Source organism: Hemicordylus capensis, chromosome 2, assembly GCF_027244095.1.
Source record: "Hemicordylus capensis ecotype Gifberg chromosome 2, rHemCap1.1.pri, whole genome shotgun sequence".
Classification (NCBI taxonomy): Eukaryota; Metazoa; Chordata; class Lepidosauria; order Squamata; family Cordylidae; genus Hemicordylus; species Hemicordylus capensis.
The window spans coordinates 102,982,404-102,999,703 of NC_069658.1; the positions used below are offsets into that span (position 1 = coordinate 102,982,404).

General features: G+C 41.5%; 1 protein-coding gene across 4 annotated transcripts in view; it reads right to left on the reverse strand.

The window, feature by feature from the left end:
• The window catches only part of PCSK5 (proprotein convertase subtilisin/kexin type 5), a 440,322-nt gene that overhangs the window by 196,523 nt on the left and 226,499 nt on the right, over positions 1-17,300 (reverse strand). For all 4 annotated transcript variants that reach the window (XR_008315836.1, XM_053294459.1, XM_053294457.1 and 1 more), the window contains exon 9: positions 13,323-13,423. Coding sequence is in view for 3 of the 4 variants with exons in the window: in XM_053294459.1 (XP_053150434.1) it covers positions 13,323-13,423 (101 nt within the window). In the remaining variant the exon portion in view is untranslated. The remainder of the gene's footprint in view (positions 1-13,322; positions 13,424-17,300) is intronic.

Below are 17,300 nucleotides of genomic sequence, written 5' to 3' on the forward strand. Positions count from 1 at the left end.
CTGACTTTTGGGCACTGGGCTTTTGAGGGTTTGTTTGTTGTTATTCTGTCTCTCACAGCTACAATAAACCTACCATTCCAATTATAGCCTGGTCATTTCTGTGTCAGAGGGCAAACGGACAAAATCAGCAGGGGATCAAATACTTATTTCCCTCACTGTAAAAATCACCAGTTGGTACTACAGCCTTGAAACTTACCAAACATGTGGGGAAGGAGGTCAGGGCTCATGTAGTAAATATGATGAGGAGTTATCAATCCCCTGATTTTTGGTATATTTTTGCAATTTTTATTTAAACATGGCAAAAAATTGTGAAATATGACTTGTTTCAAGCTAGAACTTTACAAAAGCTAATGAAACGGAAAATCTTTCTTGGACCATTTTTCCATCAGCATCTGGAGGAATCTGCTGATTGCCTTCATAAAAAGGTCATGGTTTTTTGTTATTTTTTTCAATTTACCTACCAAATTTCAGTTGGAATTTCGATTTGAATTTCAAAATCTATCTGACATCCAATATTGCAAGAGCCCATAGAATCCAAATTGTCAGATTCAGATTGCGTCGAATCTGAATCCAAATTTTCTGAACATGCACAGGACTAGTACTTTGTTTTCTTAGCTACAGAATTCATTTCCTCATTTGAGTCTCAATCATCTATCCTATTCAGCTGTAAGTTGTTACTTTCCATACCTTATACATTTCGTATCTCTTGTAAGAACTAATCTACTATTTATTACTGTTGAGATTGTTATGCTTCAAAGTACTAGTAAGCTTGGTTAAAACTCTAACTTGATTCTAGTAGTCTGATTTGTGTCTAATAGCATGTTGGAAAGCTGAGTACATTAGAATATTTAATTTTAAAATCATTGAAATTGAAAGTAGGGTCCAAGATCTGTCAGTTCTGTATTTCAGCTTCCTAACAAGAGAGAAACAATCAATGATGTAGCTACTTTCACTTTAATTTCCCCCCAATACCTGCCAGAGAAGATAAAACTTGAAGTGGCATATTATAAATTTCATTATACTTCTTCCATTGACTTCCTTGAATGCCAGTTTAAACACTCCCCTACTAACTGAGGAAAGAGGTAACTTTTAAAAGTGGTGATTCTCTTTATTTAGCCAGCGGAGAACGACTAGCCCTATCCATCCCCAGCACAGCATCCCTCCAGTGGCTGTTTCTGGTGTCTACCTTATGTTTCTTTTTAAGATTGTGGGTCAGTTGGGGACAGGGAGCCATTTTAAAAAATGTATTAATATCTATGTAAACTGCTTTAGGAACCTTTGTTGAAAAGTGGTATATAAATATTCATTGTATTCATAATAAGCATGGTTCTGGAGTTACCATAAGGTAATTCTAATTACAATAGGGTAATTGCTGCATTCACATGTAATGCTGAGATGTGGGCCCAATGGACCTGTGGTTCAGATGTTCCCCTTCCTCATGCTCTTCTGTCCAAATCTGGATGTAACAGAGAGTGATCTCTCTGCAGTGAGACTGCAGAGAGGAGGAGGAACTGGGTGTGCAGGCTTCCTTCTTGACTAAAGGACAGCCCTCATAGCCAATCTGGTTTAGGGGAACCCAGGCTACAGTTCTGCATTCAGACACAACACAGCCTGTGTCCAACCTCGGATTGCGGCAATGGAATTCACTACAACTCAAGTGTTCAGATTGCAGTCAGAAAACTGAAATTTTGGGTACATTGCCATGCAGAACTGCATTTGCACGCATACACACATAACATTTGGAGAACCTCTGGCCCATTTAACTGTGGTTCCACATTATATTTGAATGCGGCCAATATAAGAATCTAAACAGAAAACAAATACTTTTGTGAACAAGAGAACCAGATGGGTTACATTTTGCTTGAGTCCAGGTTATATTTCCAAGGAAGATAAATATATTATCATTTCTGATCCTGGCATGCTGCTGGAGGTGGGGTGGAATGCAGTTTCCTTCCTCCAAAGTAAATAGTTTAGCTTTCCTTTCAATAAGATTTCTCCTTCAAAGTTTGGTTAGAAGGAACATTTTAGTCAAACTGTTGTGAAGATCATGGCACATTTATCATCTACAGTATAAGAAGTTATCACTTGTTAAACAGGTTCATATTTATTCAAATCCCAAAGTATTTTCCACTGCAAAAACTGAATATCTTCTCTTGACCCAACAGTGGCTGACATCCAGACTAATGAGGCACCAGTATAGCACTAATGCTTCTGAAGAGTTCCAGATTAATACTGCACTGTTGTTTGCACAAGGGGGTGGGTGGTTGTTAATGACCTTCCCTTCCCCGGGAAGACTCTGTGCCACTCAAAAATACATCTCTAAGACTTGTGCAACTTGTCAGGGAAACAGACCTCTTATGGGCGAAGGAGATATTGCTGAAATTCTGCCACAGACTAACTGCATAATCGGTGGAGGCAAGCTTCATGAACTCTTCAGAAGCATCTGTGCTTCTCCCGTACCATTGGTGCTTCATTAATCTGGATGTCAGTCAATGTATTTAAGATTTTATATATAATAATGGCCTTTCACACTGACTAATATTTAGGACATGAAATATCTAACCTCTAGTAGCTGGATTTCTGTTTAAACTGATTTGGCATTGTATCATGAACATGAAGAAAAGCACTTGTGGAACTAGAGCAAAATATTAACTTCAACTGATGATTGATTAAGTGCCGTCAAGTCGGTGTCGACTCTTAACGACCACATAGATAGATTCTCTCCGGATGATTGGTCTTCAACTTGGCCTTTAAGGTATCTCAGTAGTGCATTCATTGCTGTTGTAATCGAGTCCATCCACCTTGCTGCTGGTCATCCTCTTCTTCTCTTTCCTTCAATTTTCCCCAGCATTATGGACTTCTCGAAGGAGCTGTGTTTTCGCATAATGTTTCTGAAGAATGATAGTTTGAGCCTGGTCATTTGTGCTTGTGTTTGTTCTCCTGGCTGTCCATGGTATCCTCAAAAGTCTTCTCCAGTGTCAAAGTTCAAAAGTGGTAATATTTTTTCTATCTTCTTCAAAGTCCAGCTTTCGCATACATGGAGTGTAACAGGAATAATAATTGTCCAAATGATTCTAATCTTTCTAGGTATAGACACGTCACGGCATCTAAATATCCGTTGCAAGGCATTCATTGTAACCCTACCAAGTGCTAGTCTGCGGCATATTTCTTGACTGCTGGATCCTTTACTGTTGAAGGTCGATCATAAAAGGCAGAAGCTATCCACACTTCATTATCAATTCTGAGGCTGGTTGCTGGACCTGTTGTCATTAGTTTAGTCTTCTTTATATTTAGTCATAGTCCCATTTTTTTCCACTATGCTCCTTGAATTTCATTACTAGAGCTTGCAGAACATCCGCATTTTCAGCTATCAGAGTGGTGCCATCAATGTAGCGCAGGTTATTGATGTTTCTTCCTCCAACTTTAAAACCACGCTCATCTTCTTCCAAACCAACATATGTTTAGCATATGTTGAATAAATAAGGAGAAAGTATACAGCCTTGTCTTACCCCTTTGCCGATCTGGAACCAGTCTGTTTCACCATGTTCCATCAAGACTGTGGCTTCCTGACCTGTGTATAGGCTTCTGATGAGAACAATGAGATGTTATGGGATGCCCATTTTCCTAAGGATATTCCACCACTTGACATGGTTGTTGTAAATCTGTTAGCTCAGCTTACTCAACAGGATTTACAACCTCCTTCAGCACTCCCCCTGTGAGTTAACAGCAAGTAGCAGCGAAGCTACATGAAGGAAAATAAAAAGGCTCACAAAGAAAATAGTAAATGAATTAAGTCCCCCTGAAGTGAACTAGGTACCCCGCTCTAACAATAACTGAGTAATAACTGAAAAGAAAACACAGAGCGAAGAACGAAAGAGCGAAGGACACCAGAAACAAGGAATTAACGGAACAAAGCAGGAAAGCATAAACAAGGGCAAACTGGAATTCGGGAAAGTTAGGAATTCAGAATAGCACACGGACTGCGGTCAGCGATGTTGCTAACAGCATCTGAGCAATTGACAGACTGCTAAATATATATGGTTCAAGAGAACCAGCAGCCAATCAGGCTTCCCTGAGTCAGCACTTCTGCTTCCTCTCTTGTTATCTCCTGCGCCTGCGTGACTCCCACTGAGCTTGCCTCTTGAGACGTCTTCTCAAGACAGGTGAAATCCCAGGCTCCTCCTCATCAGAAATAATGTCTGGAAGCTGTTGCGAATTCTCAGCTCCAGAGTCTGGTCTCCCTGTCAAATCCTGTTACTGTGCCTCTGAGCCCTCACTAGCAGGCGAATCCTCCTGCTCTGACTCTTCTGAGTCAGAAGTCTGAGCCATGACAATGGTCGATGCAATCAAAGACTTTTCTTCTTTTGAGTATTCTTTGGCTTTCTCAATTATCCAGCGTGCATCAGCAATAATGTCACTAGTTCCTCGGCCTTTTCTGAAACCAGCTTGAACAGCCAACATTTCCCTTTCCACGTAGGGCTCTAATCTGCATTGGATAATCCTGAGCATGATTTTGCTAGCATGTGAAATTAAGGATATTATCCGATGGTTTGTCTCCTTTCTGTTGGTGTGGGTATGTAGACTGACCTCTTCCAATCTGTTGGCTACTATGTCATTCTCCAAATTGGCTGGCATAGAGCCTTGACTGATTCTTCTTCTGTTGCCTGCCACATTCCTATAGCTATTCCATCAATTCCTGTAGCCTTTCAATTTGGTAATGACCAGAGTGCTGATCTAACTTCATGTTCCTGTACTAGAGGTTCTTGCAAGCAGAGAATATCTTCTAGAATATCTTGGATGTTGATGCCTCTGCTGTACAGATTTTCAGTATACTACTTCCATCTTTGTTTGATCTTCTCTGAATCAGTTACTATCTGTCCTTTGGCATCCCTTAACATTCGAGGTTGGAACCTCATTCTGAGTTCAATGATCTTTTGGGAAACTTTCCTTGCTTTTCCATGTCTATTTCCATCCCCAAGGTCTTTACAGATGTCATTGTAGTACTGCTCCTTCTCTCTTCTAACAGCTTTCTGAAATTCCCTATTATGTTCCTTCCTGAGGTCTTTATCTTTCTTGACTTTGGCTTCTCTCCTCTTCTTGGCAATGTCCACCATCTTTTTGGCATCTATTTTGTTTTATTCTGTTTCTTGGTCTTTCGCAATCTCATTTCACATTTATCCTCAAGAACTTCTTTAATTTCATTCCACAGTTCATCTGGTTCTCTATCAATGATGTTCAGAACTTCAAAGAAGTTCCTGATGTTCTCCTTGAAAATGGTGGGCACATTTTCAAGATCATATCGTGGAAACTGGATAGTTTTGTTTTTCCACTTCAGCTTGACTTTGGAACTTGCACATGAGCAGTTCATGATCTGTTCCACAATCGGCCCCCGGCCATGTCTTTGCTGTTATAACTGAGCTCTTCCACTTCCTTGCACCAATAATGTAATCAATTTGATTTCTATGTACTCCATCTGCTGATGTCCATGTGTATAGACATCACTTTGGTTGTTTGAAGAATGTGTTTACAATGAAGAAGATCACTGGATTGGCAGAAACTAAGAAGTCACCCCCTGCTTCATTTCTGTTTCCTAGGCTATACAGTCCAGCTGTGTTTTCTTCCTTACCATTTCAGCTTTTGCATTCCAGTCTCCAACCACCAGCAGCACATCTTGCTTGCATGTTCTGTCAGTTTCAAACTGGACTTGAGCATAAAACTCATCAACTTCCTCTTCTGCATCAGTCATTTGAGCATAGACTTGAACAATTGTCATGTTAAAGGGTTGTTCGCAAAATGTGATTGTATTAGTCGGTCACTGGCTGCATTGTACCCAAGTATTGTTGTTGTTATATCCTTCCTGACTATGAAAGCAACACAGATCCTTCTTTGTTTTTCGTGTCCTAAGTAGTAAAAGGTATGATATTCTGACTGAAAGTGTCCAATTCCAGTCCATTTTAATTTGCTGATGCCCAAGATGTGTCAATCTACAGTCGATTCATTTCATCTTTGACTGTATCGAGCTTATTTATGCTTCTTACATTCCATATTCTCATTGCAATTCAGTCTTTGCACCTTTGGATTTTCTTTTCCTGCATGGCAACATTAGCCACTAGACGTCCAAAAGGCATTAACCAAACCACCATCGGTACTCGTAGAGATCCTCAGCTCTTCCTCAGTAGCATGTCGAGTACCATGCAACCTGAGGGCTCCATCCTCCAGCACTACATCAACAATCATTTAATCTTGTCTATCCATATTGTTTTCTTGGTTTACCATTGCCTTCTCCCACGCAGTATGAATTGATGTCTTTGTCATTGTCACTAAAGTGACTGTCCTTCCTGTATCGCTGCTGCCAAATATAGGTGCCTGCTTGCTTAAACCATTGGAGTTTATTCTCTCCCAGAGCTGCCAGTCCTGTTTGTTCCTCCCTGTTTAAACTGGCCTAAAAAGACTATGAGGCTCTCCACGTGAGCAGTGTGGAGAGTCTTACTGGGCTCTACAGGGAGAGCAGGCTTAGCCCGCTCTCCCCGCAGATGAGTAGTTGCTAGTTGCCACACTGGCTGCCCACACAACTACCAACTCCATCACGGAGCCAGTAGGGGCTGCAGGGGTCAAAGTCCCAAGATGCCCCATGTCAATGCACAGGGCATCCTAGAGAGACCCCTGAGACCAGGAGACTTGTTTAGCTTCCCAGCGAGGGTCTCCTTGCAAGTCACAAAGAACTGCACTGTGGCAACTCACGATCAGGAAAACAGGGTTAGTGGAGCACTCGCTCAGCTAACCCTGTTTAAGGGGAGTGATTATTTGCTGGGTTAGCCACCAGAGAAGCAGCAGGCTCGCCTGTGGGCCCAGTGGTTCTCATGATAGGGGAAAACCTGGCTGGGCTCCTTTAGCCCAGTTTCCCCCAATCATGAGAATAGCCTCTATAACTGTAACTGTTCCTGAAAATTTGATCTGTAGGGCTACAAATTTGCAATTTTTGTTTTATATATATTTTGTTTTATAAAATGGGTGGGGTGGTAGCTGGCACCCATGGGTACCTACCTTCCAAACCCCAAAGCAATCGGACACTCGTATGATTCTTTAAATAAATTTTTGAATTTTATTTTTATTTTCCCCTCATAGGGTATAATGGGACTCGAACCAGACCATTATTCCCTATTGTGGAACACCCATGGGTGCCAGCAACCACCCAAACCTGAAGCAATCGGACACTCCTACGATATTTTATTAATATTTGAAATATTTTTAATTATTTTTCTCATAGGGTATAATGGGATCAAACCAGCCCATTATCCCCTATTGGGGCGCACCTAGGGGTACAAAAATGGGGTGGGTGGTAGACACTCAGGGGTGCCTACCACTCACAAAGCCCCAAGGCAATCAGACACTCCTTTGATTATTGGTGAATTTTAAAATTATTTTGGAATTCCTCATAGGGAATAATGAGGATTGCAGCCAATGTATAGCTTCACATCAGGGGGAAAGGGGTGTTTTAGAGAAGAGTGTGGTGGGTGGTAGTGCCCAAGGGGGCCCAGGAAGCTATCAGAATTATTTGAAAGGAATTGGGCAAAAGGCTGATTTTTAAGTGATTTTTGAAGTTTACGCGTCTTTAAGGTTTTTCTCCATAAAGAAGCATGGAGGTGTCAGCAAATGTATAGCTTTACGTCAGGGGCAAAGGGGTGGCCTAGAGCAGAGTGTGGTGGTGAGTGGTAGTGCCCAAGGGGGGCCAGGAAGCTATCAGAATTATTTGAAAGGAATTGGGCAAAGGGCTGATTTTTAAGTGATTTTTGAAGTTTATGTGTCTTTAAGGTTAGCAATGAGAGTGGATTCATGGTTTGTCATTAAAAATCTTATATGCTACCAAAGAATCTACACTCAGAACACTTCAGAAACAACAAAACGCAGTACCCCATGGGTTAGCAACCTATGGGGGTGGTTAGCACCCTCTGTTCGCTACACCACCACTCACTCTGGGCCACCCCAGCACCCCACAAGTGGGTTTAAGGTTTTTCTCCATAGAGAAGAATGGAGGTTTCATCAGCCCCATAACTGTACTTGGGGGGGTGCTGGGGTGGCCCAGAGCGAGGGTGCCAACCACCCCCATGGGTTGCTAACCCATGGGGTACTGGGTTTTGTTGTTTCTGAAGTGTTCTGAGTGTAGATTCTTAGGTAGCATATAAGGGGTGGTTGCATATATAGCTTCCTTGCCTACCTTGGGAACTACCACCCACCATACTCCGCTCTAGTACACCCCTTTCCCCCCGACGTGAAGCTATACATTTGCTGCAATCCTCATTATACCCTATGAGGAATTCCAAAATAATTTTAAAATTCACCAATAATCAGAGGAGTGTCCGATTGCCTTGGAGCTTTGTGGGTGGTAGGCACCCCTGGGTGTCTACCACCCACCCCACTTTTGTGCCCCTGGGTGCTCCAAAATAGGGGATATGGGCTGGTTCGGGTCCCATTATACCCTATGAGAAAAATAATTGAAAATATTTCAAGTATTCATAAAAAATCATAGGGGTGACCAATTGCTTCGGGGTTTATGTGGTTGTTGGCACCCATGGGTGCTTCACAATAGGGAATAATGGGCTAGTTTGAGCTCCATTATACCCTAGGAGAAAAAAATAAAAATAAAATTCAAAAATTCATAAAAAATTGTACGAGTGTCTGATTGCTTTGGGGTTTGGGTGGCAGGTACCCCTGGGTGCCAGCTACCACACTACCAATTTTTGGAGATCCAAACTGGTCCAATTCGAACCGAACCAGGGGGAGGTTCGAGCAAAACCAAAATCGAACCACCCCCTCCTGGTTAGAACCTGGTTCGAATTCGAACCAAACCGGGCAAACCGGTTTTGTGCACATCCCTATTGATGACTAGTATGTAGCAGTATGTAGCTGTATTGTTTTTATTTTGTGTGTGTGTGTGTGTGTGTGTTGTGATTTGATGTGTTTTATGTATTTTTATTGGGTGCTTTAATGTTGTGTTGTGAGTCGCCCAGAGAATAATTGGTATATGGGGTGGTTTACCAATAAAGTTTTTTTTGTTGTTGTTTTGTTGTTATGTACCGTAATCATTTGTGGCTTGGGTGTCTTCATATTTTGAAAGTTTCAGTTTTAACTATGATTTGTTTCCAATTTCAAATAATCAGAGACAATATCAATTTCTTAAAGAAGTAATTATATAACTATTCCAAATATGAAATGCTGGCACATATACATGTAATTTTATCTTTATACCAGAGTTAAAGAAAAACTATAAGAATGTTTTATAACTGAGTTTAAGATGAGATTGAAAGAGTGATTTTCAGATAATATGGTTATATTAACTTTTCTTGAAGCACTGCATGAAGAACAATCTAATTATAAAGACATAACCACTAATCTACTTAAGACTGTTTCAGGTCTTCTACTGCAATCTCCTGTTGCCTCTTACTCAGTTTCTTGTATCTCATATAATCCCTTACTTGTGCCATGTAAATTCAGCAGTAACAATCTGACAAGCACCTGAGGATGGTTCAGAAATAAAACTCCCAATCCAGCTTTTATCTATGGCAAAGTGGGCAGCACTCACTTTAAATTTATCAGTTAGCCATGTTGTCTATGACTCCATTTTGTGTACCTACTGCCTTCCTCTGTTGTCCTCTGCTGCTCTTGCCTGCAGCCTGCATCTGCTTTAAGAGTTGTGAGTTGGGCAATGGTGGTCCCAGACAAATAGAAAACCCCAGCTCTATTAAAATATCAATATTAATGAGCCAGGAGACAATAAGCATGCTCACCTTTGTTTCTGCAAAGTGGGCAGTCCTAGAAACACCCTAGAAGCCAATCACAGAGAGACTAGGTCTGATTTGCTCCTCAGGAAGCCAATCAGAGTGTCCAGAGGGTGCGTAGGTCTTTTTCTTTTAGCTTCTCTGAAGAACCCAATCACCATTTTGGTTAGAGAGCAGGTAAGTTGGCTAGCTGTTGCTATGCCTGAACTTTTGCTGGCTTCTTTGTTTGTGTTTGTTTGGAGGGGAGGAATGCAACCTCTACTTTCTCTCCCTTGCTCTCTGATCTGATCATGCAAAAGCATTATGCAAAGCATTATGGCACATTCCCAAAATGACATGCCATAAAATATTAGAAGAAATAGCAAACTGTAAGTTTGCTGTAAGATTAGAAACTGGCATAAGAAGCAAGAAAGTTATTTTAGGGAATATGCATGGATTTCTGAGTCCAACTACTTTTCAAATAATTGCAGAAGTGGCTTGCAATGTGGGTGTGGTGTAGAGAATGAATTGACTCTGTTGGACGGAAAATAATTTTTAAAAACCAATTTGTTCTGCAGAGAGCTAGCAGGCTTTTCTCTGCATTGTGGCCAGTATCTGTAACATTAATATGTCCCTTGGGGATATATTCATCAGACAAGGATTGAGAAAGTTAACACTATTTTAAAAAAAATTGTTGCTTGCTAGAATGGACACCCAGGGCACCCAAATATGGGCACCCAAAGCAGGCAGAGAGTGGCAACCAGAAGGTATGGAGAAGGGATATGCCCAAACAGGCCTGGGCAGCTGCGGGCAGGATGGGAAGTAGTTCCCTTAAGAAGCAGGTACGCAGGTCTTTTCTGCTCCACTGCCACCCTGCTGCTTGTTCTGCTAAAAGCTGTGCACGGCTCCAGAGCTGTTTCCTGCAGCCTGTGTGTGGCATCAGCATGCACATGGCCACCACGCATGTGCAGCAATAATGTGTGAGCCGATGCTGGGTGCAGGCTGCAGTAAACAACACTGCAGCTGTGCACGGCCTTTGGTAGAGTGAAAGCAGCACTCAGAAAAGCAGAGGGATGGTGGCAGAACAGGTAAGGACATGCTTCTTAAGGGAACCACTCCCCACCCTGCCAAACTGGTTCGGCTGCTGGTGCCCGAGCCGGTTCAGCTCTTCCCTAAGTCCTTCCCTATGTCCTTCGTGCACATGCCTAGCATGGAGTAGGAAAAAGGTGTCCATGGATCTCTGTTTCCCATAGTGTTACAGGAGACACTTCATAGTACTCTGATACTCCTGTAACTATGATATTCCTGTAACTACTAAGTAACAGGAGATACTTCATAGCTGCAGCAAGCATAATTGAATAACCTATGGTTTTTTAAATTGTTTATGTATGTCTTTTTGAAATAGGCAGACAGAGCTGTCCATATAACTTTCAGAATGCATTTGTTCTCCACTTTTGTAGCTGGTCTCTGCTTTACCTGTGGCTTATATAAATTTATTTACTTTTACATGTATAGCCTGTGCTTCCTCCAAGAAGCCCAGAATGGTGCACATGGTTACATTTATCCTCCCAACAGCCCTATGAGGAAGGTTATGCTGAGAGATAAGTGACTGTCCCAGAGACACATAGTGAGTTTCATAGCTGAATCGGGATTTGAACTTGGATTTGCCCAGTCTAGTTCAGCACACTAACTACTGTAGTAGTTAGCTACCTGCCCTGCCTAATGCCCCCCTCACCCCAGTCCCAGGAACCACCAAGCCACCACTGAGCTAAACCAATGAAATAAATTAGCTGCAACTTACTTAAATGCCATTGCTTTTGAGGGAACTTAGTCACAACAAATTTTAGTTGGACTAAGGCCATTATTTCAAAGTACTATAAAAATGCAAACAAAAAAAGCACAAGCTTAATAAATAACAAGCACAAGCCCCAGAAATAATGCACTCCCATAAATGCACAAAGACACAGTCCCTGGCACAAGAAGTTAGCTTAGCTGTGCTAAAAGCAGGGATTTGCAGAACTACGCTCTCGTGCAAATATCTCCATTAAAACAAATGAGGTATATTGCAGTTTCACAATTGTTACACAGCCGCAAGTAAGAACATAAGAACAGCCCTGCTGGATCACGCCCAAGGCCCATCTAGTCCAGCATCCTTTTTCTCACAGTGGCCCACCAGATGCTGCTGGAAGCCACAGGCAGGAGTTGAGGGCGTGCCCTCTCTCCTGCCATTACTCCCCTGCGCTTGCCAGGTGTGCTTGCCAGGGCCAGCCTGGCCATAAAGTGAACTAACCACCGGCTTGGGATGCAAAATTGGTGGACTGGCAACAGCCTGGATCACGTGGGATGCAGGCTCAGCCACCCTCCACCCACTCCCCATGGCATCTGCCCCTGCTCATGATTTCACAGTGGTGGCAGCTGCAGAGAGAAGGGGGAGGAGGAGGAGAGGCGGGCAGATGATGGGGAACACCTGCCTCCTCGCCCGCCCTTCTCACCGCCACCTCCACCCAGTGCTTTTTCAGCAAGTGGAGGTGGCTAGGGTTGTGCAGAACCAGTTCTGTTTGAACCTGGTTTGAATAGAACTGGCCTGGTTTTGACGTGAACTGAACCAGACACAAAAAAGGAGGTGCTGGTCCAAGTTTGAGCCAAAGTGGCCCCAGTTCTAATGAACCAGTTCAGAACCAGTTCAGCAGTTCAAGGGGGCATGCTTGCAAAGGAGAATCCGGTGAAGATTCACCTTTAGAAGCAATGGTGGGAACCCTGCCTACTTTAAAAAATAAAATAAAATTGGGGTGGTAAGAGGGAACCTAATAGGGGTGGTGAGAGGGTAGCTGTACTTGGAGCTGGCAGCATGGTGAGGCAGTGGCGTGGCTCCTCCAAACCAGGCCCTGTGCTCCAGCATAGCCTGATTCTGGCCTCTGCACATGCACATATGCAGAGGCCAAAACTGGGCCACACTGGAGTGCCGGGCCCAGTTTCGAGAAATCGGAGGAGTTGTGCACCGTACACGTGCCCTCTCCCCACCCCATTAGGGCTGGCATGGTTTAGCACTCAGACCAAACCAGGGGCCAGTTCGTCTTGAACCAGCTTGCAGGCTGGCAGTCCAGTTTGAGTTTGGCTCAAATTCGAACTGGAATTGGAGGTGACAAGGTGGGCAGGAGTTCCACACAGCTTTCCTTCCCACCTCATTGCCACCCCTTCTTGCAGCAGCAAGGCCAGGGGGGCACCTGCTGACAGGCGTGCCCTAGTCGGCTTCACCTGGAGTGCCCCACAAACCTTGGGCCGGCCCTGGTGCCTAAAAAGGACAAAACTAGTCTGGAGTGCAAGGCTCAGGCTTAGTGCAACTAGCTAGCACAACAGTTTTCTAGCATTCCACAAGTGGTTCATTGCTCTGGATGTCAGCCCATGTCAAGCATCATGGGAACACATCCTCCCATCTCTTGGTTTTACCCTCAGCTAATCTCTCTTGTGGCAAATGCAGCTGAAAAGTCAAAGCAAAAAACACAAAAACAAAAAACACACATACTTGTCTTAATGACTGTTCATTAAAATGTATAACTCAATTCTTACTTTGCTTCTAGTGCCAGTGCAATGATCCCTGCAGCCATTGGTGCGGATGCTGATGTTCCTGTGTGGCTATCTGTACAACGCTGCCGCAGGTCTGTAGTGATCTGGTGGGGGGAAGAGATTATAGAACTGAGTGTGTGGTCACAGAGGTCAAAAACACTTCAATTATTCAGGAAATGTTTCTTTATTCCTGTGTAGAAAAAATACCCCAGACTCTTTAGTCTAAACTTGAGGATTTCTGAGAACTATTTGATTCACACAAAAACAATGAAATTACAGGCAATAGATGAGATCAAAATTCATTAAAATCATCAAGTGTTTGGTAATTTAGCTCCTTTTCAACATTTTATGGTAACATTTCACATAAAATTATATTCAAGTTTTAGACTTTCTGTAAATGAGAGTAGTCACATTTACTATCTGCATTCCAACATTAGGAGTAGACATATATTCTAGTTTCAAAGCTGAGGCACCTGAACACCTTTACAGATTAACCTCTTCAAACTATCTGTACACCCTGTTGCGAGTTCCTAAGGAACTGCCAGTGGCCCTGAGCACAAGAGCACAAATACTTAAAATAGCACACCTGTACTCTGCTTAGATTGGAAACAGGATGCTGCTGCTATATGTTCTGTACTTCCACAGGCAACCACTTGTGTTGCACTGCAGAACATCAGTCCCTGATTTGCAGTCAACTGCAAACCACAGGTTGCCTGTTTGGATGAAATGGCAAACTGTGGTTTGCCACCAACAAAGAATAGAAGTTGTGTACAAGAGAGAAGGGCAACAAGTGGATCCAAGGCCATTCAGGACTTATTCACATGACACCACTACATGGTTTGGTATTATGTCTGAAAGGGCCCCATGTCAAGAAAATCTATGTATTCTCGAATAAATACATGCTTCAAGGAGTCAATGCCTACCAAAAGTTCCCTGGACCTGTACTGCACATGTGTTTTAAAATACATTTTTTAGCAACCTGCTATTGTTTTACTATATACAACATAATCAGTGCTAAAAAGTGAAAGATATGCTGTACTCCTGAATAGTTACCAGATTAAACTCTGATTGGTAAATAGATGTAAGAAACAAAAGCAGAAACTTGTAATGGTTGGTCTCAAACCAACCATTAAGCAGTTTAATTTAAGAAAAAAACACTCTGCAAATCCAAAACATTATGATAATGTACAAAGACATACATGTCATTTGGAAAAAAATGAATATAAATCACGATCACTTTCTTCATAAATTGTTACAGAAAAAAGGCATTGTACACAAGTCAAAGAAGTATACAAGTTAAATTGTATACAAGTCAAAGGAGGATTATATTCTGTGCATCAGTTATAAAAAATAAGCATGTATAATGATCTTTTAGAAAGCATAGACTTGGGGAACAATGTACAAAGCTGCCAAAAGAATAACATGAAATACCAATTGAAGAGATGAATGCAGCTGCCAACGTTAAAAGTTAACAGGGTGCCAAGAAGGTGACATGGCACAAGAGTGGAGTTATGTACTTGCTGGAATAACTTGGAAGTCAGAATAATAGCATGCAGAGAGAGAAAATGGTGTGAAAAGCAAATTCTTGTTTTTTCCGCTATGGTCAAGAATAAAACAGGCATCCCATGCCAAGGCTAATGTTTTTGTGTTCAGGTTGACTCAAGGTACAATGCTAATATCAGTAAAAATGCAATCTCTTGTCAATTTATTTTGGGCTTGAAATTAAATCCTGGGTTTTGAAGCTTTGTCACAGCTAGCTTTCACACTGAAGAGTCTCTCAGTCTTGTAGCCAGACATTTTAGGAACATAGGAACATATCAGGCAGTCTAGAAATAAGATTGATAAACAAAACAACAAATAAATGTGCAATGAGCCATATGCCAAAAGTGTAAAGCACAGTCTATGAGTGGAAATTCCATCTGAGCTTTTTCAAAGTGTTGTTACTGACAACAGTAAATCTATTTAGGTAGAAGTCCACTGAGAGATCTAACTTGTTTTTCTGATCTTTTTTTTAATGGCCCCTGCTAAGATCACCTTGTCAGGAACAGCTTGCATCTATCCTCACAAAATAAAAAGAGTGGGACCACCAAGAGGGAAGCAAGCTTCATGAAGAAAAACGATATTCGGAATTCCAGGGCTGTTGTAGAGCAACCTCATTAATCACAATGAAAAGATGTGAAACCTGACAGGGGTATGGATTTGACATAAAAAGAGGATCAGTGTGTGAAGAATGTCAATCTGCCCAACAGGGCATGGGCCACACTAAATCTCCTTCTTTTAACCAGAGCCCATTTCCATATGTCTGGTTCATATTTTATCTCAGTTGCAGTCTATTACTTAATCTGAACTTTGTACTAATTTGAAAGTGCCAGTTAAAAATGACCCCAGCTTGATCACAAGCAACTGTTTGATTTTGCATACAATTTGCTATTGTATTATATTATCGAACCAACATAGTGCATTTTTATGATTATTTAGTAGTTTCAGAGAAGGTGTGATCTTAAACAGCTAACTGGGCAAAGAGGCACCTTTTACCATGGTGATTCTCTTTATTTAGCAGGGGGAGAGTAACTGGCCCTATCCACCCCCAGCACAGTACTTCCAGTGACTGTTGCTGGTGTCTATCTTATGTTTCGTTTTAGAATGTGAGCCCTTTGGGGACAGGGAGCCATCTTATTTATATGTTATTTCTCTTTGTAAACCGCCCTGAGCTATTTTTGGAAGGGCGGTGTAGAAATCGAAATAATAATAATAATAATAATAATAATAAAAGTTTAAGATGTGATCTTTAATAATGCCAGTCCTAAATATATATGCAAGTGGTTTGCTTTATATATATGCCGACATTAAGCGAGGCTAAATTGTTGCGCATGTGATACAGGGCCTTCTCTGTTTTTGCCCGCAGACTCTGGAATGCTCTCCCAGTGAGTGTCTGCTCCTTGGCATCTGTGGCTTTTTTTTTTTTTTTTTAAAGAACTCAATACTTTTTAATTTGTTCAGGCTTTTACTCCCTAGGGGCTGCCAGGTTGTTGGGTTGTTTTTTTAAAAAAGCTTTTCTGTTGTTCTGTTGGTATTTAAGGTAGTTCTCTGTTGTTTACAGTTGTTTTTGCGTGTTTTGTGGTTTTTATTGTTTAACTGCTTTTAATGTTTTAATATGTTTTTTAATGAAGTTTAATTGTATTTTAATTTTTGTAAATCGCCTTGGGAAGACTTATGAAAAGCAGTATAGAAACTGAACAATAAAAATAAAATAAAATAATTGTAGTGTTCTTGCAGTACTGCAAACGTTGCATAATTTGCGATGTTGTAATGCCCCATCTATGTACTTGTATACTGGTGCACCAAGCCCTGAAATTAGGCCACTGACTGCTTTCTTGCAACATTTTCCTGCAAGCAACTTGATCAGAAGATGTGAGGGAGAAACTGAATTTCTCTGCAGTTATTATGAAGGCATGCCATCAGTTTTTCTTTGATGCTATCTATTGGGAAAGGTTGGTTTTTCAGGTCAAAAGCAGACTTTATAACTTGGCTGATAACATTATCAGTGCTCTCACCCTAAGCCTCTTATGTCAAGATATTATTTCATTCTTGAGTCTGCGGCAAGACTTGAATTTGCTTGTTCCTCAAACTGAAAACAAAACCTAAATGAAATCCTAAAGGTACTATTCCTGCCCCCTCCACCATCCTTGCACCCTAAGATGGATAAATATGTTGGAAGTGTAATACAATAGTATCATATCTGCTCTTCAAGGGCAGCAGAAGCAGAGATAATTGTTATAAATGGGGAACCAAACTAAATATTTAAAAAGCAATGAAAACACATATAATATGAATCATAACAATAAGCAATACTTAACATGTTTAACACTTTTAGAAGTATTCAGAGGGTTTCCCATAAGGATAGCACATTGTTCCATTAAATAAAGAATTGCAAGCAAAACTGAATTTCAGTTAGTAGATTAATGCATGGTGAACAGACCA